This window comes from Pseudorasbora parva, chromosome 25 (assembly GCF_024679245.1).
Source record: "Pseudorasbora parva isolate DD20220531a chromosome 25, ASM2467924v1, whole genome shotgun sequence".
Classification (NCBI taxonomy): Eukaryota; Metazoa; Chordata; class Actinopteri; order Cypriniformes; family Gobionidae; genus Pseudorasbora; species Pseudorasbora parva.
Window position 1 is genome coordinate 8,200,829 of NC_090196.1, and position 23,068 is coordinate 8,223,896.

Below are 23,068 nucleotides of genomic sequence, written 5' to 3' on the forward strand. Positions count from 1 at the left end.
TGTCTTACGAACCATTCAATAGGTCTGTCTGTATTCTTGGACTGTTGGAGAAAATCAGAGACAATCCAGTTGTTTCACTATCATAAGCTATATTGATTGAGGCCTTGTGAATACTAATACATTTTCATCTTTTTCGCTTTGATTTGGCCTTCTGTCCACACTGAAACAGTGTTCTTGCCCTATCAAAACCGAGCTTTTTGATAGGTTGCCACCTGTGCAATAAGTCCGTTTGTGAAATTTCCTCACTACTAAATATTCCAGAATAAACTTTTAGTGGTATTATAACAACGTGGAAGCGATAGGGAAAAACAGCAACTTATCCACAAAGTGGTAGTCCATGGGAAATCACAGAGCAGGGTTTGCTCATGCTGAGGCACACAGTATGTAGAAGTCACCAACTTTCTGCTGAGTCAATAGCTACAGACCTCCAAACTTCATGTGGCCTTCAGATTAGCTCAAGAACAGTGCGTAGAGAGCTTCATGGAATTTGTTTCCATTGCTGAGCAGCTCATCCAAGCCTTACATTACCAAGTGCAATGCAAAGCATTGGGTGCAGTTGTGTAAATCAATGGACTCTAGAGCAGTGGAGATGTGTTCTCGGAGTGATGAATCATGCTGTCTGGCAATCAGATGGACGAGTCTGGGTTTGGCGGTTGCCAGGAGAAGGGTACTTGCCTGACTACATTGTGCAAAGTGTAAAGTTTGGTGGAGGTGTGGGGTTGTTTTTCAGAGGTTGGGCTTGGCCCCTTAGTTCAAGTGAAATAAACTTGTAATGCATCAGCATATCAAGGTGTTTTGGACATTGTCATCCTCAATTTCAATTTCAACTTTGTGAGAACAGTTTGAGGATGGTCCCTTCCTGTTCCAACATGACTGCACGTCAGTGTACAAAGCAAGGTCCATAAAGACTCTCATGTTTGGTGCGAAGGAACTTGACTGGCCTTCCTCCTGACCTCAACCCGATAGAACACCTTTGGGATGAATTTGTAGAGCAGAGACTACGAGCCAGGCCTTCTCGTCCAACATCAGTGCCTGACCTTACAAATGCGCTTCTAGAAGAAGGGTCAATCATTTACATAAACACACAAACCTTGTGGAAAGCCTTCCAGAAGAGTTGAAGCTTTTATAGCCACTAAGGGTAGGCCAACTCCATATGAAACCCTACACTCTCAGAAAAAATAAGGTAAAGTGATGTCACTGGGGTGGTACCCTAAGGTACAAAAGTGAAAAGGTAAATCTTTGTACCTTACTAACCCCTACATGGTACATATTAGTACCTTAAAGGTACATATTAGTACCTTTTCAGTTTTGTACCTTAGGGTACCGCCCCAGTGACAGAAATGTACCTTTTTTTTCTGACAGTGTACAGATTCAGAATGAAATAACATTAAAGTTCATGTGCATGTAAAGGCAGACATCCCAAAAGATTCGGCAATAGTGTATCTGGATTAATGTAGACATAGCCTCAAGAGTCCTTTACACAAGTGTGCCTTCATGACAGTACTAACAGAACGGCATGTTCTGAGCATCACTGCATGCACATACAATTCCACCAGATGTTCAATAGGCGGTTCAATGTACCGAAGCAATCCTGAAAATATCAAAACCCTTATGCAAGATGGAAACTTCCAAACATAAATAGAGTCTCTGTCGCTGCTATGGGTGGAGATCCTCGTGGGTAATAATGACTGTCTTGACCTCATGGTTGGCTGTCATAGCCAGACGTAAATTTTTCCACTATTTTCCCAGCACTTTGTATCATTTTTCCAAACATCTGTCCAGGACCTTTGGTGTCCAGAGTGGCAGATTTGTGACATACATGTTGGGGGTCAATGGACCTTCCCCTTCCCCTCTCATCCCTTCTATACCCCTCTCATCCCCTCTCTACCCCTTCCCTTCTCATCCCCTCTCTACCCCTCTTCTCCTCTTTACCCATCCTCCTCCACGGGCTCTTCTTCTCATCTTCACTGTTCCTCTTACTGCGACATTGCATTCCATTTTTGATGAAGTCAGGTGAACTTCCCTTCTGCCTTTTCATGAAATTGCAAGGAAATAACATCCTGATAAAATACATCATGATAAAATTCTTCATGATAAATTACCTGACAGCACCTGTCAGGTAACTAAACATACCGTTTGATTGGTCATCTGAGATGTGTGAAACTCCTTCTTTATTAGTCAAGTTCTAGCTTTACCTGACTGTCAGTTGCAGTAATAAATTGATCAATGTTCCAAGGGATTCATATGGTATTCATGGTATTATGTTCTTGACTAATTTTGACAATTAAACAGACTATTGTACATGTGACGATTTATACAATGTGATGACGCTGATATGTTTTGGTGCGAACAACCATTAGACTGAGAATCAAACAATTAGTTTAGCTCAAAAAGATCTATTCACTTGAAAATTGTGCTAAATGTAGGCTACCTGTATTTAATTATATGCAAAGAGGGACATTGAGAGACACTGAGACATGTACTTAGACATTTGCAATATGATGAAATGAATGATAAATGATATTCTGTTGTGAACAATTGCCAATTTGTTTGGAGATTAGTCCATGGTGTTTTGAGAATGTCATTTCTGTGTCAAGAAATAAGCCAAACCAATTGAAGAAAACTGTAAAACAATTATCACTGAACACTTATTATCACTGAAAAAAACAACAACATTAGCTTCTATGTGTGTTCTTCTGGTGTATTTACACAAGCTTCACTCTGCCATTTCACAATTACCATTGTTGATTTAGAAATTACCAGTTGCCTCTTTTAAATTAGCACTATTGAGTTCTTTTTTTATTTTGAAGTCCAGTATATTGACACATCTGCCAGACTCCACAGAGCAACAGAATCGGTTAACCTAAGATTGAGGCAAAATGTTAGTGTGTCATGGATATATTGTCGATTATATAGTGTGGACAGGAATTTGTAGTATTTGGTCAGCATATTAGGTCAAATCACTTCACATCCCTCTTTTTTAAGTATACTTTCAGTGCACTGTAATGTATGATTTAGGGCACAGCCTAAGTCTTTTTCTTTTCTATGGCCTTTATTTGTTTTTTGTTTTTTGTTTCCTTTTTTTACCCATACTTGTTGTTCAATTCATTGCATGAAGACAAATCACACGGCAAGCAGGTTTTTTGTAAACATGCAGCATGAGGCTAGACTCTCATTCGTCAGATGAATGCATTAACCTTGCAGGTATCATCTCAACACCTTTCCTTTTTTATTACTCTAGCTAGTGTTTGTAGTTCATCAGTGCAGAGATGAAGATGACTGATGAAACCGATCGCTTGGGTCATTATCCTGCACGTTACAGGGCAGAGAAAATTAAAATTTGATTTGTGGAGGGGCTGTGTTTTGTCGTTCTGGTGGATAACCGGACGTGAAAAATGTGCCCCAGTCTCCTGCTCTAAGAGCGAGTCTGTTTACCCCTGAACGAGGAGAATTAATTAACCTCGTTTATATTCTGGGCTCGTACTTGCAAGCCCATCCTGATGTCTAGGATCCATCTCAGAACTTGCTTCATGTTTGTCCCTTTGTCTTGAGGTGAAATCTAACTTCAGATCCGGTCTGCTGTGATTATAATAATAGATGAGGTTCAGCACTTGAGTTAAATTCTATCCAGAAGGTTTAGTTTGATGAATGTTTTTGTTGTAATCAGAGCAATTGTGCACAACTCACCTGAAACTCACTGTATTAGGAAAATCTTTGCCTTGTGTTGCATTGTTTTCTTGAATTCCCTTCTTATGTCTCTCTTGCTCATCAAGGATGCATTTACAGTATTTGATAAAAAAATGTAGCACACTGAAAAAGGTGTGTTGAATTTACATGATTTAATCATTTACATCGGTTTCACATGAATCAATTAAGTTAAACAAACATAATTTGTTCACATAACTTCAACATCATGGAATGAAGTCAGCTTTAAGTAACCCAATTGAGTAGTCTAAAAATTATTTTAATATGGCTTCCTAACAAAAGTGGTATATGCACAGGGGGGCTTGAGACCCTGCCTCTTTAATCAAATCACAAGATTATTTTGTTTTTGTATATTTTTTGTGGTCACTTTTTTTGATTTATAAGACTGTACTAACTAGCTTTCCTTCTGCTAGTCAGCAATAGCACATAATTAATGTGTCGAGTGCTATACTGTAAAATGCTCTTTAATGACGTGCTGTCTCAGTCCACAGCCTAAGCAATCGCTCTGCTCTTCCCCACCATATTAACCCAGTATAATTTAAATGGTTCTAATTATTCCCTTGTTTAATTTTGCCCCCCAAAACACATACAATAACACTTAAGTTCTACAATTTTACTCTTCTTATCAAGTCCCAAGCAAAGCATGCTGGACTACAGTTTCAGCAAAAATCATGTTTGAGTACTTAAAGGTGTCATGAACTGGCTTTTTTTCTTTTTTATACTGTTGTCTGAGGTAAACTAATGACATTCAAAACATTCAAAAACATCATAACTAATAAGTAATGGGCTATTTTCTACACTGGTTTTGAGGCTGTCTCCTGAATGCTGGGTTTTGATGGGCGTGCCACACTGGAGTCTTGGAAGGAAACGCCCACGGCTAGGATTGGATACGATTTGCATATTTAATGAGCTTCAGCTCCGCTGTCATATCTAGCTCCTGTCAGTTCAGTTCACATGAGGTAGAGATTATTTTGAAAGCGGCAACTCCAACTTGTCTTTATCAAACAAACCCAATGATTTATTTCTCATCCACCCGTGATTGTATTACATGGCCCGCACCCACACGATTGGTTGATATAAGCACGAACCACACACACACACACACACACACACACGCATGTGCGTGCCCAGATCAAGAATTAATTTCTGGTACAGTCCTGGGACTAGTACTATTACATATATAAAAAAAAAGATGTTTTAATCACATAAGTTTGTTGCACCATTCCTGTCAGATCCAATATAGAAGCACAACATTGTGTCTGCAAATTCATCTCTTGAGACTTGTTTACAAACGATTCAGCTGTAAAATGAAGCAAACACAGTCTTCCCCACGTGAGCTGGAACTTCATTAAAAATAAATGAAGTATCACACATTCCTAATATTATGATCTGAAGGATGCTTATGCAGCGACAGTATTCTTCCAAAATATCTTGCTATCATCATTGTTATTGCTGCTGGCTAGTGAGCCGATCAGTTCCATGAGTCGGTGGGCGGGGCTACTGATTACAGGTTCTGTAGTGGTGTGTGTTTCGTCTTGCTATGACGTAAGAATAAAGCTTATGATCGCTTGCTGGGCCTGGTGTCTATAAAAGCTTTTCTTTGACTAAAAATGAAGTTTTCAGCTCTGAAACTTACTGGGTAATCTTATATTATCATGACATTTTATATATCAAAAGCTCAAGGGAAAGTTGATTTCTCAATTCCTCACCCCTTTAATTGGTTCACATTTACCCCAAATAATGTAATCTAGTAGATTGCACATTTTAGAGAATAACATTAATTGAAAGCAAAGAAATCACGTTTAGAAGAGAAATACAATTTTGTTGCGTGCGTAGATCGCAAATAATAAGATTAAAGGTGCCCTTGAAGGAAAAATTGAATTAACCTTGCCATAGTGAAATACTAAGAGTTCAGTACATGGACATCACATGCTGTGAGTCTCAAACAACATTGCCTCCTACTACTTATGTTAATCTCGTGCATGAAAAACACCATGGAAAAATAAGTAAATCTCAACATAACACCAACTGTGACGCAATCGCTGGGATCATACATAAGTACGCCCCCAACATTTGCAAATGTCCGAACATGTTCATTGTCAGGCAGAACTGCGCAGCCGAATCATCAGGTAAACAAGCGTCACACAAGGATAGCAAAAATGGCAGATCATGGACACAAATGACATGTACCAGGCTGTGCAGGGGATGTGAGTAGTTTTCTACCCATCCCACAGATAAAAAATATCAACAGTCATGGTTGATGTTTATTATAATCAGATACCGCAACAATTTAATTCAAAATCGTTAGTTTGCTCAGCCCATTTCACCGCGGACAGTTTTTCTAAGCTGGGACAATATCAAGCAAGCTTCGCTCAGCATCTAAAACTGAAGAAAGTGGCAATTCCAACTGTATTCCTGCAAGCAGTAAGAAGTGATTTATCAACTTATTTTAAACAAATCAACTTATTTGTTTGAAACATTTCTGATTAAATTGATTAAGTTTCTTAGAGAGACCGCATTGTCTAAATAACGCAATATGCTAGTAGAGTAACAATAGGAAACTCCAAGTACCATACAAAACTAAATAGTGTGTCTAATGACAAAGGTTAATATTATTTTGTATTACAAAATACAACGGTCGATACGTATGTCAAACTACGTTAGTTTAGTTGCTTATAGATCGTTGCACTGTTTTTGTTTTTGTCCGCGGTTGCCAGATTTTCATAATTTAAATCCCCCAATTAGAGCTTTTCTGTGAAAAGAACACGTATACTATCCGGTGTTTTACCTAAACATGTGAAATCTGGCAACCATATGCATGCAAGCTCTCTCTCTCGCAGGCGCGGATGATCGGAAAATACCAATAAACAAGTAAGCTGCATTTCAGCAATCTCCATTTGAGATGTTCTGCTTAGTGTCATTCAGTGGTCTGGGTTCTGTCCGAATTCACGATCCCCTTCGCTGAACAACTGAACTTGTCTGGGCTGCTGAAATAAGCCAATCAGAGCAGAGCTAAACATTAATATTCATGACCCTTTCAAATAAGGCAAAAACTGAGCATTACATCCTAGGGACAATTTATAGGGTTGTAAATGGACCTGTAAAACTGTATCTGGACAATTTTTGTCCTTAAATAAGCCACACACCCTCTATGTAAATATCAGAGAACAATTTAAAATATTGTTTCAACTCATTCTTTGGCACCTTTATGTAAATTGGACAATGTGTAAGTCACCTGGGTCTTGTTTGAATACAGAAATTCTCAATATACTACATACTTATACTTCTGAAATAAAGTAAGAGTAGTATGGTAGTATGCATTTGTGAACATAGCTAGTCATTCTAGCTGTCAAATGAGATATAATAACTAACACAATATATAAAGGACTTTATTACTGTGACTTCTCTTCAACAGTATTGACTTTAAGCCACCTCTAATCGGTTTTTGTGATGCTTCAGCGCAGTTTTCAATTAGCGCTGAACATTGACATGTGACACATGACTGAAGAAGGAGATTAATACGGAGAGAAATTAACTGAGTGCTGAAAAGAAAAGACGAGCAGTCTGTTTCCCTGCCGACGGCTGCCTGTCCGAATTGAGCTTGCGAAAGAAAAGCTGGTGCACGTCTTAAGCCAATGAACATGACAGACCATCTACACCCACACAGTGCACAACTGAGTTGCTTTCTAATGGGAATATTGTTTGTTAAAGATCTGCGAAGTTACTGGCAGTCAGAAAAATCTTAAATGGCTGAATCTACTGAAAGTCTCATTTTCTCATGAATTCAAACATTTTACCTTTCAGCTTTTTTGTTGTTGTAATTCGCATTATTCTCAGTGGAGATTCACATTATGAGTGGTGAGCAATTGTCTGTGTTAGCTTTGTCTTTGAATAACATTAATGACATTAGCATTAGTGGCTGCTGTGACTTTAAGACCTGCCATTGCTGCACATGAACTGGATCTCACATGCTTCTCATTTTCTCACAACTATTTATGTTCATTTAAGACTTTGGGCCCTATTTTAACGACCTAAGCTCATGGTCCGAAGCCACTTTTAATAGTTTAATGACGGAAAAATGGTCTGTGCGCCAGGTGCATGGTCCAAAAGGGTTGTGCCTAGTCTCTTAATGAGTCATGGGTGTGTTTTGGACGTAACATGCAATAAACTAATCAGAGTGTCATCTTCCATTCTCTTTAAAAGCCAGTTGCGCTCGCATCATGGCGGATTTGTTATTTACGTGGTGGAATTTGCGAGGAAAGACTGAATGCTTCTCCAAAGAGTAATCCTTTTATTTTTACTATTTAAAAGTGTGTGTGCTGCTGTGTATCCCTGCGTGTGTGTAATAAGCAAAGTGTACTTTTGTTGTACACCCGCATATAGGCTCATGTTACTAACACGCCCTTTAAAAATTCTGCTGAATCTGCTGCCAATGAGTTTGCTTGCTCAACATTTAAATGGTCTGGTTCATTGTTCACTATATACTGGTCCTGCACCACTATCAGAGTTCCTCTGAAACCCTCTACCTCCCCCAGCTCCACCTGTCTAGATCTTCTACACGATTTAGGGGAGAGTGGGGCAAAAGCTAACGAGGGCTTAATTGTAACACACATGGTTAAACCCTTTCCACACATGCCAGGATGACGAAACTTAGTGTATTTACTTGTTGGCATATCAATATTAATTGGAAAAAATTGGAAGATTTTACTGAACATTTATTTAACCATAGCAGAAATAAATGTCCTACTTAAGTAATTTTTTCTTCTCTGTTTTTTTGTGTTTATTTAAAATAAGACAAATCTGATATTATTTTAATCTTATATCTGTTATTTAACAGTTGAGATGGTTCTTTAAAGCTTATCTAACAGCAGAAGACGCGAGCTGGAGGTAAATCCCGGTTGCACCAGCCGGATCTCATGAAAATGCGTATAAATAGTAAGAGTGTGCAATGTCGTGGAATGTATACGCCAAAACTCATTTTGGCATGCATATGCTACGCTGTTTTTCGCGTGCATTTGATACGCACTTTATGGCATATTATATGTACGAAACCCCCACCACCCTAATCCTACCCAAGCGCATGTCATATACACACCATAAAGTGCGTATCATATGCACGCCAAAAACAGCGTATCAAATGCACGCCAAAATTAGTTTTCTCATATACATTCCACGACATTGCACACTCGTGCTATTTATACGCATTTACTTGTGATCGGGTTGGTTGCACAGATGGGGCACATTGTCACACTGCGTTATAATGAGCCCCTATTAGAACTGAACAATGCTATTACCGTATATTCTATACTTTTATGAATTCTATTGAGAAACCGAGAGTCACTCCAGGACCTTGAAATGCTTCTTACACTGCCACACCTTCGTTGCCCGGGTGGTGATTTTGGGGTCACTCTCATGCTGAAAGACCCAGCCACGTTTCATCTTCAATGCCCTTGCTGATGGAAGGAGGTTTTTACTCAAAATATCATGATACATGGTCCCATTCATTCTTTCTTCTACACCGATCAGTTGTCCTGGTCCCTTTGCTGAAAAACAGCCCCAAAGCATGATGTTTCCACCCCCATGCATCACAGTAGGTATGGTGCAACTCAGCATTCTTTCTCCTCCAAACATGATTAGTTAAGTTTTTCCCAAATGTTATATTTTGGTTTAATCTGACCATATGACATTCTCCCAATCCTCTTCTGGATCATCCAAATGCTCTCTAGCAAACTTCAGACATGCCCGAGCATGTACTGGCTTAAACAGGGGGACACGTCTGGCACTGCAGGATTTACATAGTGTGTTACTGATGGTAGCCTTTGTTACTTTGGTCCTAGCTCTCTGCAGGCTATTCACTAGGTCTTCCTTGTGGTTCTGGGATTTCTGCTCACCGTTCTTGTGATTATTTTGACCCCATTGGGTGAGATCTTTGTTCAATGTTCAGATTTTTTTTACTATGCTCTTTACCTGTGCTTTGCTGTGTGTTTGTTGTCAAACAAACAAAAAAATATATATTTTAAATTATTGAAATATGCCATTGTTTTATTTGAAAAAGTTGTTAATTTTATTTTATTGACAACATATTTTAGCTTGACTTGGATATTGTATTTATTAGATAAGATAACATTTTAAGCTGTCATATGGTCATGTTACAATGTGCCCCACCTCTGGGGCATGTTTTTATCTTTCACTTACATTCTTTCAGGGTAAATCAAGAAAAAAGTACACAATGTATTAATGAAACAAAACCACATAATTATACTAGACGTGTGAAATTAATGTGAGAAAACATAAATACTCTAAACTCCAAGTGGATTTAAACAAACTGAGAAAGTCAAAAAGCATTGTCCTCTTATGCATGCATATATTTTTACAGCAGCACGACATCTTACATGCTCATAGCTGTGTCTGTGTATCTATTAACAGTAGCAAGTCAATACTTGCTCTGCAGCAGCAATGTGTTACATTTTTGAGTGTATATTTTGAGTGTCATTTTCAAATAAAATTTTTGTTCATAATCTTTGAAAAAGCAATGTTGCCATTGACATCTCTCTCTGTTTCTCTCTAGCAGGAAGATGAGCACAACGCTGGCAACGTTCACAACAAAGATCATGCTGAAATCCGCAAGTTGCTCACACAGAAGTACAAAAAGTTGCCATGGAAACCAGAGGTACGAGTATCATGCGTTGCTTTATTTTTGTCATTTTGCGTGTGACAATGACTCATTATCGCTGTCTTTTGTTTGCCAGCTGTGTAAGTTCTTCCTGAGAACTTCTAAAACCTTCACTGAAGCTCTTAATAAGCACATGTTAGCCTGCACCGTTTTTTGTAACATGTCATTTTGTGTAATGAACAAATTGTATTACTGTCAAATTTTAATATCAGCTGTAATATCCACCAAGATTTAGCCCGCATTTTCAGGGCTTAAGTTAAGGTGCTTATTAGTATTCAAAGTGTGAATGTTCTTGCAATTTTAGTTAATTACAGGACTGAAATGCTGCTCAACCTACTGGATAAAAAAATGCAAATTTGGAAAATCATAATCTTTTTTTTTTGCCTCAGTATACTGGACCAAACAGTTGGGAGGATGATGCATTAAATTGGATGGTTTATCCGACTCCATTAAAGTGACATTATTGTCATCATTATTCCTGTTAGATAAAGTAAAAAGGGTTTCTCCTAAGCTGCTTATTTGAGAACGCACAGATTTAACTGAGTGCTATGAACGCAGGGCATTTCAAACCACGAGGCTGCTAAACCAAACCACCACATGCAAAATAATGAGTCAGAGCCGCTATTAAAATCACTATGAAAAGGGCAGGTGAAGTAGATGTGCCGTTTTAAATAAAAGCATAGAGGTGGGAATACTCTGTGGGGGCGAATGGCAGCGGTTTGATTTCCTGGCATTAGGGATGTGATGCCATCTGCTCTTTCAGGGCTCTCAAACTCTCTAGCCTGGCAACTATATACAGCGATTGGCACAGTAAATGCCAAAGTAAGATACCAAGGTATTTACCAATTTTGCTGTTGCTGAAGTCTAGTATCGAGCTTTGCAGCTGATTGTCCGTGTAAGTGAACATTCGGAGAAGACGTGCCGCTTCGATGCCCCCGTTGTAGATGGATTCAAGCTGCAATTCCAGCATGACAAAATACCCCTGTGCACAAAGCCAGGTGCATACAGAAATGCTTTGCTGAGTCTGTGAAGGAATTTAACTGACCTTCACAAAAGCCAGATCTAAATCTCACTGAACAATTTTTTTTTTCGAATGCTGACTTGTGTCAAGAAAATATCATGAAATGTGATTAAACTCTGATGATTTCAAGTGCATATTGCAGTTATCAGATTTTGTAGTATTCATTTTCTGTTCATATTTTCAAAGGGGTGCACCAATATTAAAATAATAGACACTAGAAATACCAGTAATAGATTTAATTGCGAACCGTGATTTTAAAATGGGAATTAAATGGAATATTTATACATTTTGAATTTAGCTAAAGATGATGAAATATTATTTTTCTTTTAAAAGATTAACTTTAAGTGAGATGATTGCACTTGCATTTCTACTGTTGAATTTTTTTATTGTGATAATCAGTGTTTTTTTGTATTTTTATATATTATAGTATTTTAATTTTATATTTTAATTTTTCATTTTAAATGATAGTACTTTTGCAGTGATTTTCTCATTTGTATTATTTTTTTCTATTTATCTTTCTATTTACTTCAACATTATTTCAATCAACATTTCTAATTATCATCACTTTTTAAGTTTTTCATCTAAAATTTATATTTTATTTCTGCATTATTTCAATCACTAAAAAATATTTGTAATAGTTTTATTTAACAATAACAACACCGCTTATAGTATTGAATTTTTATACTGGCTAGAGCAAAATAAATAAATGAATGATATTGATGCATTCCTACGATAACAGACTTTAATAGAATATAGGTTTTTTTTTTTGTTTTTTTTTGTAAATTTAATTTAGATATTTCATTATAATGCTTTCTTTCCAGAGTCCTGACTAAAAGGCTAAATAAATAAGAAATGTAAAATTGTATATTAGCTAAATATAAAGTACTGTATATCCAATATGGAATATTACAGATTTAAAAACAATCTGTAATATTATCCGATAACTGATATGCTAATGATATATTTTGCATGCCTAGAGAGGGGCAATTGTGTAAGTTCTCCCACTTAAAAAGATGAGAGAGGCCTGTAATTTTTATCATAGGCACACTTTAACTATGAAAGACAGAATGAGAAAACAAATCCAGAAAACCACATCGTCTGATTTTTAAAGAATGTATTTGCAAATTATGGTGGAAAATAAGTAGTTGGTCAATAACAAAAGTGAATCTCAATATTTTGTTATATACCCTTTGTTGGGTCATACAACAGAGGTCATACGTTTTCTGTAAGTCGCCACAAGGTTTTTACACACTGTTGCTGGTAGTTTGGCCCATTCCTTCATGCAGATCTCTAGAGCAGTGATGTTTTGGGGCTGTCGCTGGGCAACATGGATTTTCAACTCTCTCCAAAGATTTTCTATGGGGTTGAGATCTGGAGACTGGCTAGCCCACTCCAGGACCTTGAAATGCTTCTTACACTGCCACATCTTTGTTGCCCGTGCGGCGTGTTTGGGGTCACTGTCATGCTGAAAGACCCAGCCACGTTTCATCTTCAATCACCTTACTAATGGAAGGAGGATTTTACTCAAAATATCATAATACATGGTCCCATTCATTCTTTCCTCTACACGGATCAGTCGTCCTGGTCCCTTTGCAGAAAAACAGCCCCAAAGCATGACGTTTCCACCCCCATGCTTCACAGCAGGTATGGTGTAACTCAGCATTCTTTCTCCTCCAAACATGATTAGTTTAGTTTTTTACCAAAATTTTATATTTTGATTTAATCTGAACATATGACATTCTCCCAATCCTCTTCTGGATCATCCAAATGCTCTCTAGCAAACTTCAGACAGGCCCGAGCATGTAATGGCTTAAACAGGGGAACATGTCTGGCACTGCAGGATTTACGTAGTGTGTTACTGATGGTAGCCTTTGTTACTTTGGTCCTAGCTCTCTGCAGGTCATTCACTAGGTCCCCCTTGTGGTTCTGGGATTTCTGCTCACCGTTCTTGTGATAATTTTGACTCTACAGGGTGAGATTTTGCTTGGAGCCCCAGATCGAGCGAGATTATCAGTGGGCTTGTATGTCCATTTTCTAATAATTGCTCCCACAGTTGATTTCTTCACACCAAGCTGCTTACCAAAAGCAGATTCAGTCTTCCCAGCCTGGTGCATGTCTACAATTTTGTTTCAGGTGTCCTTTGACACCTCTTTAGTCTTGACCATAGTGGATTTTGGAGTCTGATGCTGCGTCCCAATTCGCCTACTTATACTACCTAGGACCACTCTGTCCTAAAAGTATGTACTCTTTTTGTGAAGAAAAGGTATATACTTTTGAGTGTGTAGCAGAAAAGTATGCAAGCTTCGGGACATACTACTGCGCCATCTTTAACGGACTCTGTCGCTTAGTTACGTGCATCCCGTCACCGTTTATCTGCCCTGTCAATCATCGTCAGATTCGTCACAGTTCAAATCCTCCACATTCAGTTTAATCTCCTACCGTATCGGAGAGAAATGTAGCCGCTCGTTGATCTTCCATGTGTGGTTCTTTGTGGGTCAGAGACTCTCCTCATGTGTTTGCAGTTTAAATATAAGGATGCATTTAAAAGTTAATGGCCAAACATGTCATTAAAAAAGTTCACAATGCTGCAGGTGAAATATAATGTGGACAACTTTGAATAAATATATTTTTGACGGGTAAAATATTGATAGTTGGTCACTCAAACCCCTTTATCTTAACTTCTCTACTTAACCGTCGAACTCGCACAGCCGTCATGTTTGTAGTTTTTTGACGCTTTTTATCCGCGTTTGTATTTCTAATCGAATCCTCGTCCAACTCGCAATGGGTTGTGGGCAATATCAGCCGTTAGAGTGCCCATCGATCCATACTGTGAATTTGGACCGGAAATAGTAAACCATCCGGGAATCTTTGGACTACTCTTTTCAACATACTACGATTTGGGACATACTAATTCTATTTTCGAATACTATTTAGGATGGATAGTATGCAAATTGGGACGCAGGGTGACTGTCTGAGGTTGCTGACAGGGTTCTTTTATACTGATAACGAGTTCAAACAGGTGCCATTAATACAGGTAATGAGTGGAGGACAGAGGAGCCTCTTAAAGAAGAAGTTACAGTTCTTTAAAAATTAGACAATGTTATTTTCTGGATTTTTTTCCTTCTCATTCTGTCTCATAGTTGAAGTGTACCTATGATGAAAATTGCAGGCTTCTCTGATCTCTTTAAGTGGGATAACTTGTACAATTTGTGGCTGACTAGATACTTTTTTTGCACCACTGTATATGTTTTCTGGCTGCTGAAAAGCAAAAATGGCCGTGTACTAGTATAATGTTCTTAATATGTTTGTAGTTTTCAATATGTTTGTGATGTTTGCTTTTCTCCCGTGTTTGCCACTGAATGTTGTGTTAAGTGTCAGCAACATTTACTTCTGGGAGAATGGATGGCTGGTCCCTGACAGGTCTCACAGGCCATGTTATTTTCAGGAGTGATCACAGGCGATAGCCAGCCAAAAAACAGCCCCTGAATTCAGGCAGATGTTCATAACTTAGCAAAGCAAACAGGAGCTGGTATCGCTTGAAATTAGAGCAATTCATTCCTGAAAATTGGTACAAGAGGTAGCCACCTTATTTTTCATGCAATAGCGGGTTCCGCCATTTTACCACCATTTCATTTTAAAGTCATGTTTCTAGCATCTTTAAAACTGCATTCTTAAAATATATCTAAATAATCATTATAAAGTAAACCAACAGATACAGTAGGGGCTACAGCCCCTTTGCGGCTTGGCCACTAATTACGACTCTCAATGCAAAATGCTGAACAGTTAGTTCATATGTTAGTTCATGACATCAAGGCTAGATTATTGTAATGCTCTACTGGGTGGTTGCCCTGCATGCCAACTATAATGTGTTAGATGTCTGGTAAGCCATTCCCGCTAATAGTAGTTGTATTGCGAACCCATTTTTTTGAGGATGTGTAGTTTTTACTTGCTTGATAACTTTTAATAGGTACTACAGAAAGACTTGCATCCTTTGTGGTGTTAAGTGTAAAAAAATCATAATCCAAACATAAGAACTTAATGTGGATGTGTATGTAGGGCACCCAATGATCTGCACACTGCAAGGAGCTCGTCTGCACTGGTTAAAAGCATTATTGTAATGTGTGTTGCAAACATGCTGCAAATGCAAGTTGCTTGTTATTTTTATGTTTTAGTCAAATTCAATCAATCAATCAATCAACTTTATTTATATAGCACTTTTACAATCACGATTGTGTCAAAGCAGCTTCACAGTGTCAAACAGGATAATATTGCGACAAAATTAGATTTGGCTGTACAGTCGTACTGGAGAAAACAGTGATGTTATCAGCTTATTTTAATTTATCATATAGCAACAATGTTGGCAGATCAGTATTTAAGTTTATAGAATTAAATAAGACCTAATTCATACATTTTATTTGTATAATAAGTTGAATAACTTTAATCATATTTTTAGTGTCCCCAACTGAGCAAGCCAAGCCAAAGGCGACAGTGGCAAGGAATCAAAACTCCATCAGGGCATGATGGAGAAAAATAAACCTTGGGAGAAACCAGACTCAGTCGGGGTGCCAGTTCTCCTCTGGCCTATTAACACACCGTGTAAGATTATTATTCTGGCAACCTTACAGGTCAGAAATCATATTAGATTGGAATATTCAAAATTTTAGGGTATCACGGAAGAGACAGATTTATTTGGAAATAAATGATGGGATGGGGCGTCGATTACACAAGAGTATGAATACATGAAAGATCGGAATTATTGTGCCGAAGACGGGTTTTGAGCATGTCGTGCCAGTGAGGCAAATTCAGAGGAGACACCAATTGACACGGCTCAGCAGACACTCCAGGATGAGCTGGTCATGTCCAGGCGCAGGTCCACCATCCGATCCGGACAGGGCCCCGATCCGGGATAAACCTCGGGATAAACAGAGAGACTAACATTAGCGTAGATGCCACTCTTTTTATGATGTAACGGGTACATCAGGTGTTATGGGAAGTGTTCCCGGTTCCGGCTGATCTAGTTAATGCAGCCTAACAATCAGTCAATTGAATTGAATAATGAAAGTTAAAATTGTTAACACTGTATGTTGCATTAACTGTTCAATCACCATTTTGAGTTCTTTGCATGCACATGTTTATTGTGACATGATTCAGTAAAGGTGAAAATGACATTATTAAGTTTCTAAACGCATCAGTAGTTTATATGTTTCTCTTATGTGTATTTGAGCAGCACATTTTTGAGAAACCGTTGAAATTTCTTTGCTCTTTCCACTTTGTTATTGGCAGACCCTCAGAAGATCATCTCTATAATAATTAACCACTTCCAAATTGTTTAAAGAAACATCTGTTCTCTTTTATTGAGCATAGGTTTATAAATGAGTTACGTTACATATCTGGTGAAATGACACACATTGCATTCTCATATGAATATTATAAGCAACCCAAACTCACTGCATAGAGATGCCATTTGTTAAAGACGCAGACGCTAGACGCAGCCTAGCGGCATTAAATGTAATTTGCAACCAGGGTCGTCTAGCAACTCACTGTTGGCTTGCGCGCTGGAAAAAGCAAACTCTGTTCAGGCCAATCATATCGTGGATAGAATTGGTGGGCGGGCTTAACATAATGACGGCAGAGTTGCGACGATTCTGTGTGCTACTTGAAAACAAAGAAGCTTGTGTACAACAGTTTTTCGAATCGGCTTTGGCCTCAACTCTGAAAGACTTAGTGTTAAGCACGGCGCTGAAGTATTTCTTAAAAAAGGAAGATGTGTTCAGAGGCAAAGTTTGAATCAATCAGCTAGCTCCGCTTCATCTTCATTGCTCTGGTTGGTTGTAGCGCTATCCGATTGTGTGCAGAGGGAATTTGAAAGACAACCGTTTATCCCGCCCCTCAGATTGAGCCCTGCCAATGGTGTGTTCCCACACCCAACACCTTGATGTGGGTCTGGCTTGTCAGACTAGCTAAGAAGGTGTTATATGCCGTGAGTGTGGTAAATGTTTACCATCACTATGTTTCATAGTGTTTTTTGCATGCTCCTACAAAAATGCTCCTTACCCACCGGCTACTGTTTCAGAAGCCTAGAAGGAAGTACGTCATCATATTTACTTCTGCGATGCAAGATAAGGTGAATAGCTTGTGGTTTTGTGAGATCATCGGCAAAGTCATGACAGGCGCATCCTGGAGTGTCTGCTGTGACCGTGTCAATTGGTGTCTTCTCTGAATTTGCCTCAACGGCACCACGACTTCAATAAAACTGTCTCTGGTGCAATTGCAAACTCCAATCATTCAAATATTCATATTCTTGTGTAATTGACGGACCATACTCAATAAACCCGTCTCTTTTTAGGTATTTGGGTGACACCCAGATTTTTTTTTTAATAGGCCAGAGGAGAACTGGCACCCCGACTGAGCCTGGTTTCTCCCAAGGTTTATTTTTCTCCATCATGCCCTGATGGAGTTTTGGTTCCTTTCCACTGTCGCCTTTGGCTTGACTTGCTCAGTTGGGGACACTAAAATTATGATCTAAGTTATTCAACTTAATACACAAATAAAATTCATTAATTAGGTCTTATTTCATTCTATAAACTATAATACTGAACTGCAACATTGTCGCTAAATGATAAATTAAAATAAGCTGATAACATCACTTTTTTTTCCAGAATGACTGTACAGCCAAATCAAATTTTGTTACAATATTGTCTTTTAACACTGTGAAGCTGCTTTGAAACAATCGTCATTGTAAAAGCGCTATATAAATAAAGTTGATTGATTGATTGATTGAAAGTTGGCTGTTCTGATTGGCCATTCACTCAATCGATGAGAGACTACAGTGAGAAAAAAAATTACAGACCTTGAACCCTTCATGTTGAGAGATGTAGGTGTGGGGCTAAGGAGAACGGCTTGATGGAGGATTGACGATAATGGGCACCAAGGCCATTAGCAAGACTACAGGCCATAGATGGTGTGTTGAATTTATGGCGCTTTATAGATTAACTGTAACGGCAGTGGGCTGCGTGATACGACAGTTTTATATAGAAAACTTTGACCTCTGGCCTTCACTGCTTGGATTTATTTCCACATTTCTGCCTTTGTGCTAAGAGCATCATTGCTTTTTTTTCCTCCTCTGAGGACACTATCCATTGCCTTCTTTGAGGAGCTCTCCCTTATTTTCCCAGTTGCCACTAAATGACAGTGCCGGCAGCAGTTATCCAAAGCTATTATGTGTCATTAGAGAGTTGAGAAAATTGTGAGCATCAGCAACTTCCATCGAGTTATTACAGTACAGTCACGAAGGCCGGAATATCTGTATTAAATCTGTGATGTCGCCCCATCTACTCAAACACAAACATCTATTGTGTAAATTGGCTAGTCTTCCTAAAGGAACTACATTGGTCTTCCTAAATGGCTAGCTGGCCAACTGGTCTTAAGGAAGTACTTAATGACACATTTTGTAGGGAGTGTATTCAGTATGTAATTGGGGTGTAATGGTACACAAAACGGAAGGTTCAGTACGTACCTCGGTTTTGAAGTCACAGTTCGGTATGGGTTAGGTACAACAGTTTTACAAAAATGATTTTTACTTATTTTTATTAAACAGTGGTTTACAGAAAAAAAATGTGTCTGTACTTAAATGAATTAAATCATAACTAAACGTTTCTTAAAGATAATGCTGTAACATATACAGGGAGCCCTTACTTGCACATTACTATAATATTAAAGGCTAACAACAGAGCCTTTGATATAACATGAACATGATGTTTTTTTTTCTACAGTTGGTTGTTGAAATATAATAATTTATACACAGTGCCATTTTCATGACAGATTTACTTAAACATACATTAAATAATCAAGACATTAGTAACAGGTTAACTAGAATATGATGAATATATAGGCTAATATAGTGCATATATTTAGTGAATGAGTTGATTTCTCTAGTGAACTAACAGCTGTGGACACTGAATGACTTCTGAGGTAAATGTGATGCTATGTGAAATTGTTCTCAAGCTGTTTTATTGACGTCTTTCTGCAGTTGAAACACTGATTGAGCGATTACACTACACGTATAAGATACATGTCAGTTAGGGCTGTCAAAATTAATGCTTTAACGCAAATTAATTTTAACGGCACTAAATTTATTAATGCAGCACACATTTTCTGTTTGATCCGTGGCGTAGACCATAGTTGGAGAAATTGAGATAAGCCATAGTAAAGGATGCAGCAGCAAACATTAATAGAGAAAGAAAAGGGTTAACATATATATTACTATTCTAAATCAAAAGTGCAGTTATTGCCTATAAGCTACCAAATTTTCTGTTTAACTTTTATTAGACTCCAGTTCGAAAGAAAAGGTTTTTTTTTCACTGAGCACATTCTCTGCAGTCCGAGAGTGCCGCGCGAATACACTCTTGCTCATGTCCGAGGTAAATAATTAACACCATCACCACTTACTGTACATGTGTTTTATCGAACTAAATACATTACAATCTGCTAAAACGAATACGCAGGTTACTTTTCTGAAAAAGAGCGCTCCCAAGTCCATGTTTCTCACACAGTTAGGCACATACAAACAAAATACTGGCAGTTCAATAAGGAAAGCGCATCTCTTAAAGGTGCCATAGAACTAAAAATTGAATTAACCTTGCCATTAGTGAAATAGTAAGAGGTCAGTTCATGGACATCACATACTGTGAGTCTCAACCACCATTGCCTCCTACTTCTTATGTAAATCTTGTGCATGAGAAACACCACGGAAAAATAAGTAAATCTCAATATAACACCAACTGTGACGCAATATACCAACATTTGCATATATCCAAACATGTTCATTGTCAGGCTGAACTGCGCAGCCGAATCATCGGGACTGCAGGTAAACAAGTGACACTCGAGGATAGCAAAAACGGCAGCTGTCCTGGACACAAATGTCATGTTCCAGACTGTGCAGGGGACGTGAGGACTTTTCATACCCTTCCCACAGATAAAAAATGTCAAGAGTCATAGTTGATGTATATAATTGAATACCACAACAATTTAATTCAAGATTGTACATTTGTGCAGCCCATTTCAAGCAAGCTTCGCTCAGAATCTTAAACTGAAGAAAGGGGCGACTATATTCCTGCAAGCAGTAAGTAGTGATGTATCCACTTATTGACTGTTTAAACAATTTCTGATTAAATTGAAAGTTTCTTAGAGAGACCGCATTGTCTAGATAACGCAAGATGCTAGTTCAGTAACAATAGGAAACTCCAAGTACCATACAAAACTAAATAGTATGTCTAATGACAAATTTTAATATTGTATTACAAAATACAACTGTAGATTCGTTGCTTAAAAGATCGTTCACTCGATCCTTCTAGCAAACGTCACCTTTTCCACCATATAAGTTAAAACGAGGCTATTAATTTTGTATATATATATATATATATATATATATATATATATATATATATATATATATATATATATATATATATATATATATATATATATATATTTTTTTTTTTTTTTTTTAAGAACTGAAGTAGGCCTATGATGTTTTTGCATACTTGTATTTTAGAGTGCACCCCAGTCTGCGTAGCCTACATTGTGACTAACGTTATATAAACATGCAATATCATTGACAAAAAGAGACGAGTCTAAAATGTAGTTTAAAAAATAAAAACTTGAACAAAAACCACTGGTTTCAGTTTTGTCGGAGGGAAAGAAGAGCATTCGTACTTGCGGTTGCCAGATTCCAGTCATTTAAATCCCCCAAACAGAGTTTTTCTGTGAAAAGAACACGTATACTATCCGGTGTTTTACCTAAACATGTACAATCTGACAACCATATGCACGCGAGCTATCTCTCTCGCGCGGATGATCTGAAAACAACAATAAACAAGTAAGCTGCATTCAGTGTTGGGTGTAATTAGTTACTGTAATTTAATTCCCTTGAAAAAGTAAAGTAAGAGATTACTCTTATTTTTTCTGTAATTGAATTACAGTTACTTCTGATGTAATTTAACTAAATACATAATTCAATAGTGGACTTAACATCAACATTTAAAATCTAACTTTAAAATGCATGTTTTTATGTATCCTTCTCGCATTTGTAATATGTTGGTCAAGTTAATAAGAGTAATTTATGTAGTTTTATATTATGTATTTAAAAGAAATTAAAAGAGCTGTTTCATGTCTAACCTTGAATTGCTTAACTGGAGGTTGATATAGATTTAGAAGTAATTAAAAAGTAATTAGTAATAAGTAATTAAATACTTTTTGGAGAGAGTATTTTTTACAGTAATCTAATTACACTATTGAAGATGTAATTAGTAACTAGTAATTAATTACTTTTTTTAAGTAACTTACCCAACACTGTCTGCATTTCAGCAATCTCCATTCGAGATGTTCTGCTTAAAGTGTCATTCAGTCGGCCTGTGTTCTGTCAGGACTCACGAGCCGCTTCACTTAACAACTGAACTGCTGTGTGCTGTGTGCTGCTGAAATAGGCCAATCAGAGCAGAGCTCAACATTAATATTCATGACTCTTCCAAATAAGGCAAAAACAGAGCATTACATCCTAGGGATAATTTAGGATGTAAATTCCTAAGTCCTAGGATGCGACATAGTCGCTGGGCGCACGCACTTCCGCTTTTCTGGTCATGAGTTAAAGGTAAAGCAGCTCTGTTTATCATATTAGATACATTTAAGTGTGTTTAAAATGATGTTATGACGTTACTCTGTGCGTTCGCTCGGCGCTGCAAAGAGAAAAACGCTTCTGCAGAATAAAACCGAGGGTAACGTAGATATAACGCGATTGACAGGCGACTCCCTCAAACGCTATGCTGAAACGTCCCGGTCCTTAGTTAAAATTAGCAATTTTCTCACAATTTACAAATAGTTGGAAACATTTGGGATATTGTAGGTACTCAACTGAACAAAATCTATAGCACTGGCCTAGTGGTTTTTGGATATTTTACTGCAAAAATACTACATAGTGCACCTTTAAATCAAAGATTGTAATGTTGTTATTGTTTGTCATTGTAGCTGGTTGGTATGGTTCATCGGTTCTATTGGAAAAATTAATCGAAAATAATAATTCCAGAAACAATAACACGAGAAAAAAAAGTGGGTGGCCACTGTAGCACTCGATGGATGGCTGTGGGGTCTTGGGGGACTTGACACATCACTGGTCAGCTCGTTGTTTGTTGGTGGACTAGCCGATCATTTTGGCCAATCTCACAAATGGGAAAGTAGGATAGTGTCTAGACCGACTCGAGAGAGCAATTCTGCATTAGATGCCCACAGATGCACAGTTGTGGCGCACGTCACGTCTCTGAGGCTGATCCCAGAGGCATTATGGGTGACAAATGGTGGCATTGCATGTTATTCTGAGCATTGGTGGATCGTTTGTCTATGTCACACACAAACCTGCTTTCGTGGAACGTGATTCCTCCGTGGGCTGCTGTTGTGCTTGAGACAGGAGGTGTTTGGAGTGTCTGGTATAGAGAGGATTTAGATCAATGGGCCTCCTTCAGACTGATAGAGAAAAGGGAAGGTCATGTGCTTTTTTAGACTTACTCATGGGATGTGAGGTTTGCTCTTAGAAATGCAATAGGCTCCTGGGAAAAATATTACTCTGGTGATTATATGTGCTAGAACATCTTTTCTGGCTCTGTAAAGTCGGTGCGGTG

The 23,068-nt window shown here is 38.0% G+C and overlaps 1 protein-coding gene across 2 annotated transcripts in view; it reads left to right on the forward strand.

Moving 5' to 3' along the window:
* Window positions 1-23,068, forward strand: part of b4galnt4a (beta-1,4-N-acetyl-galactosaminyl transferase 4a) — a 317,216-nt gene that overhangs the window by 141,624 nt on the left and 152,524 nt on the right. Inside the window, exon 3 of one of the 2 annotated variants that reach the window (XM_067436802.1) lies at window positions 10,274-10,375. In XM_067436802.1, coding sequence (XP_067292903.1) covers window positions 10,274-10,375 — 102 coding nt within the window. The remainder of the gene's footprint in view (window positions 1-10,273; window positions 10,376-23,068) is intronic. The other variant, XM_067436803.1, reaches the window with a different exon arrangement.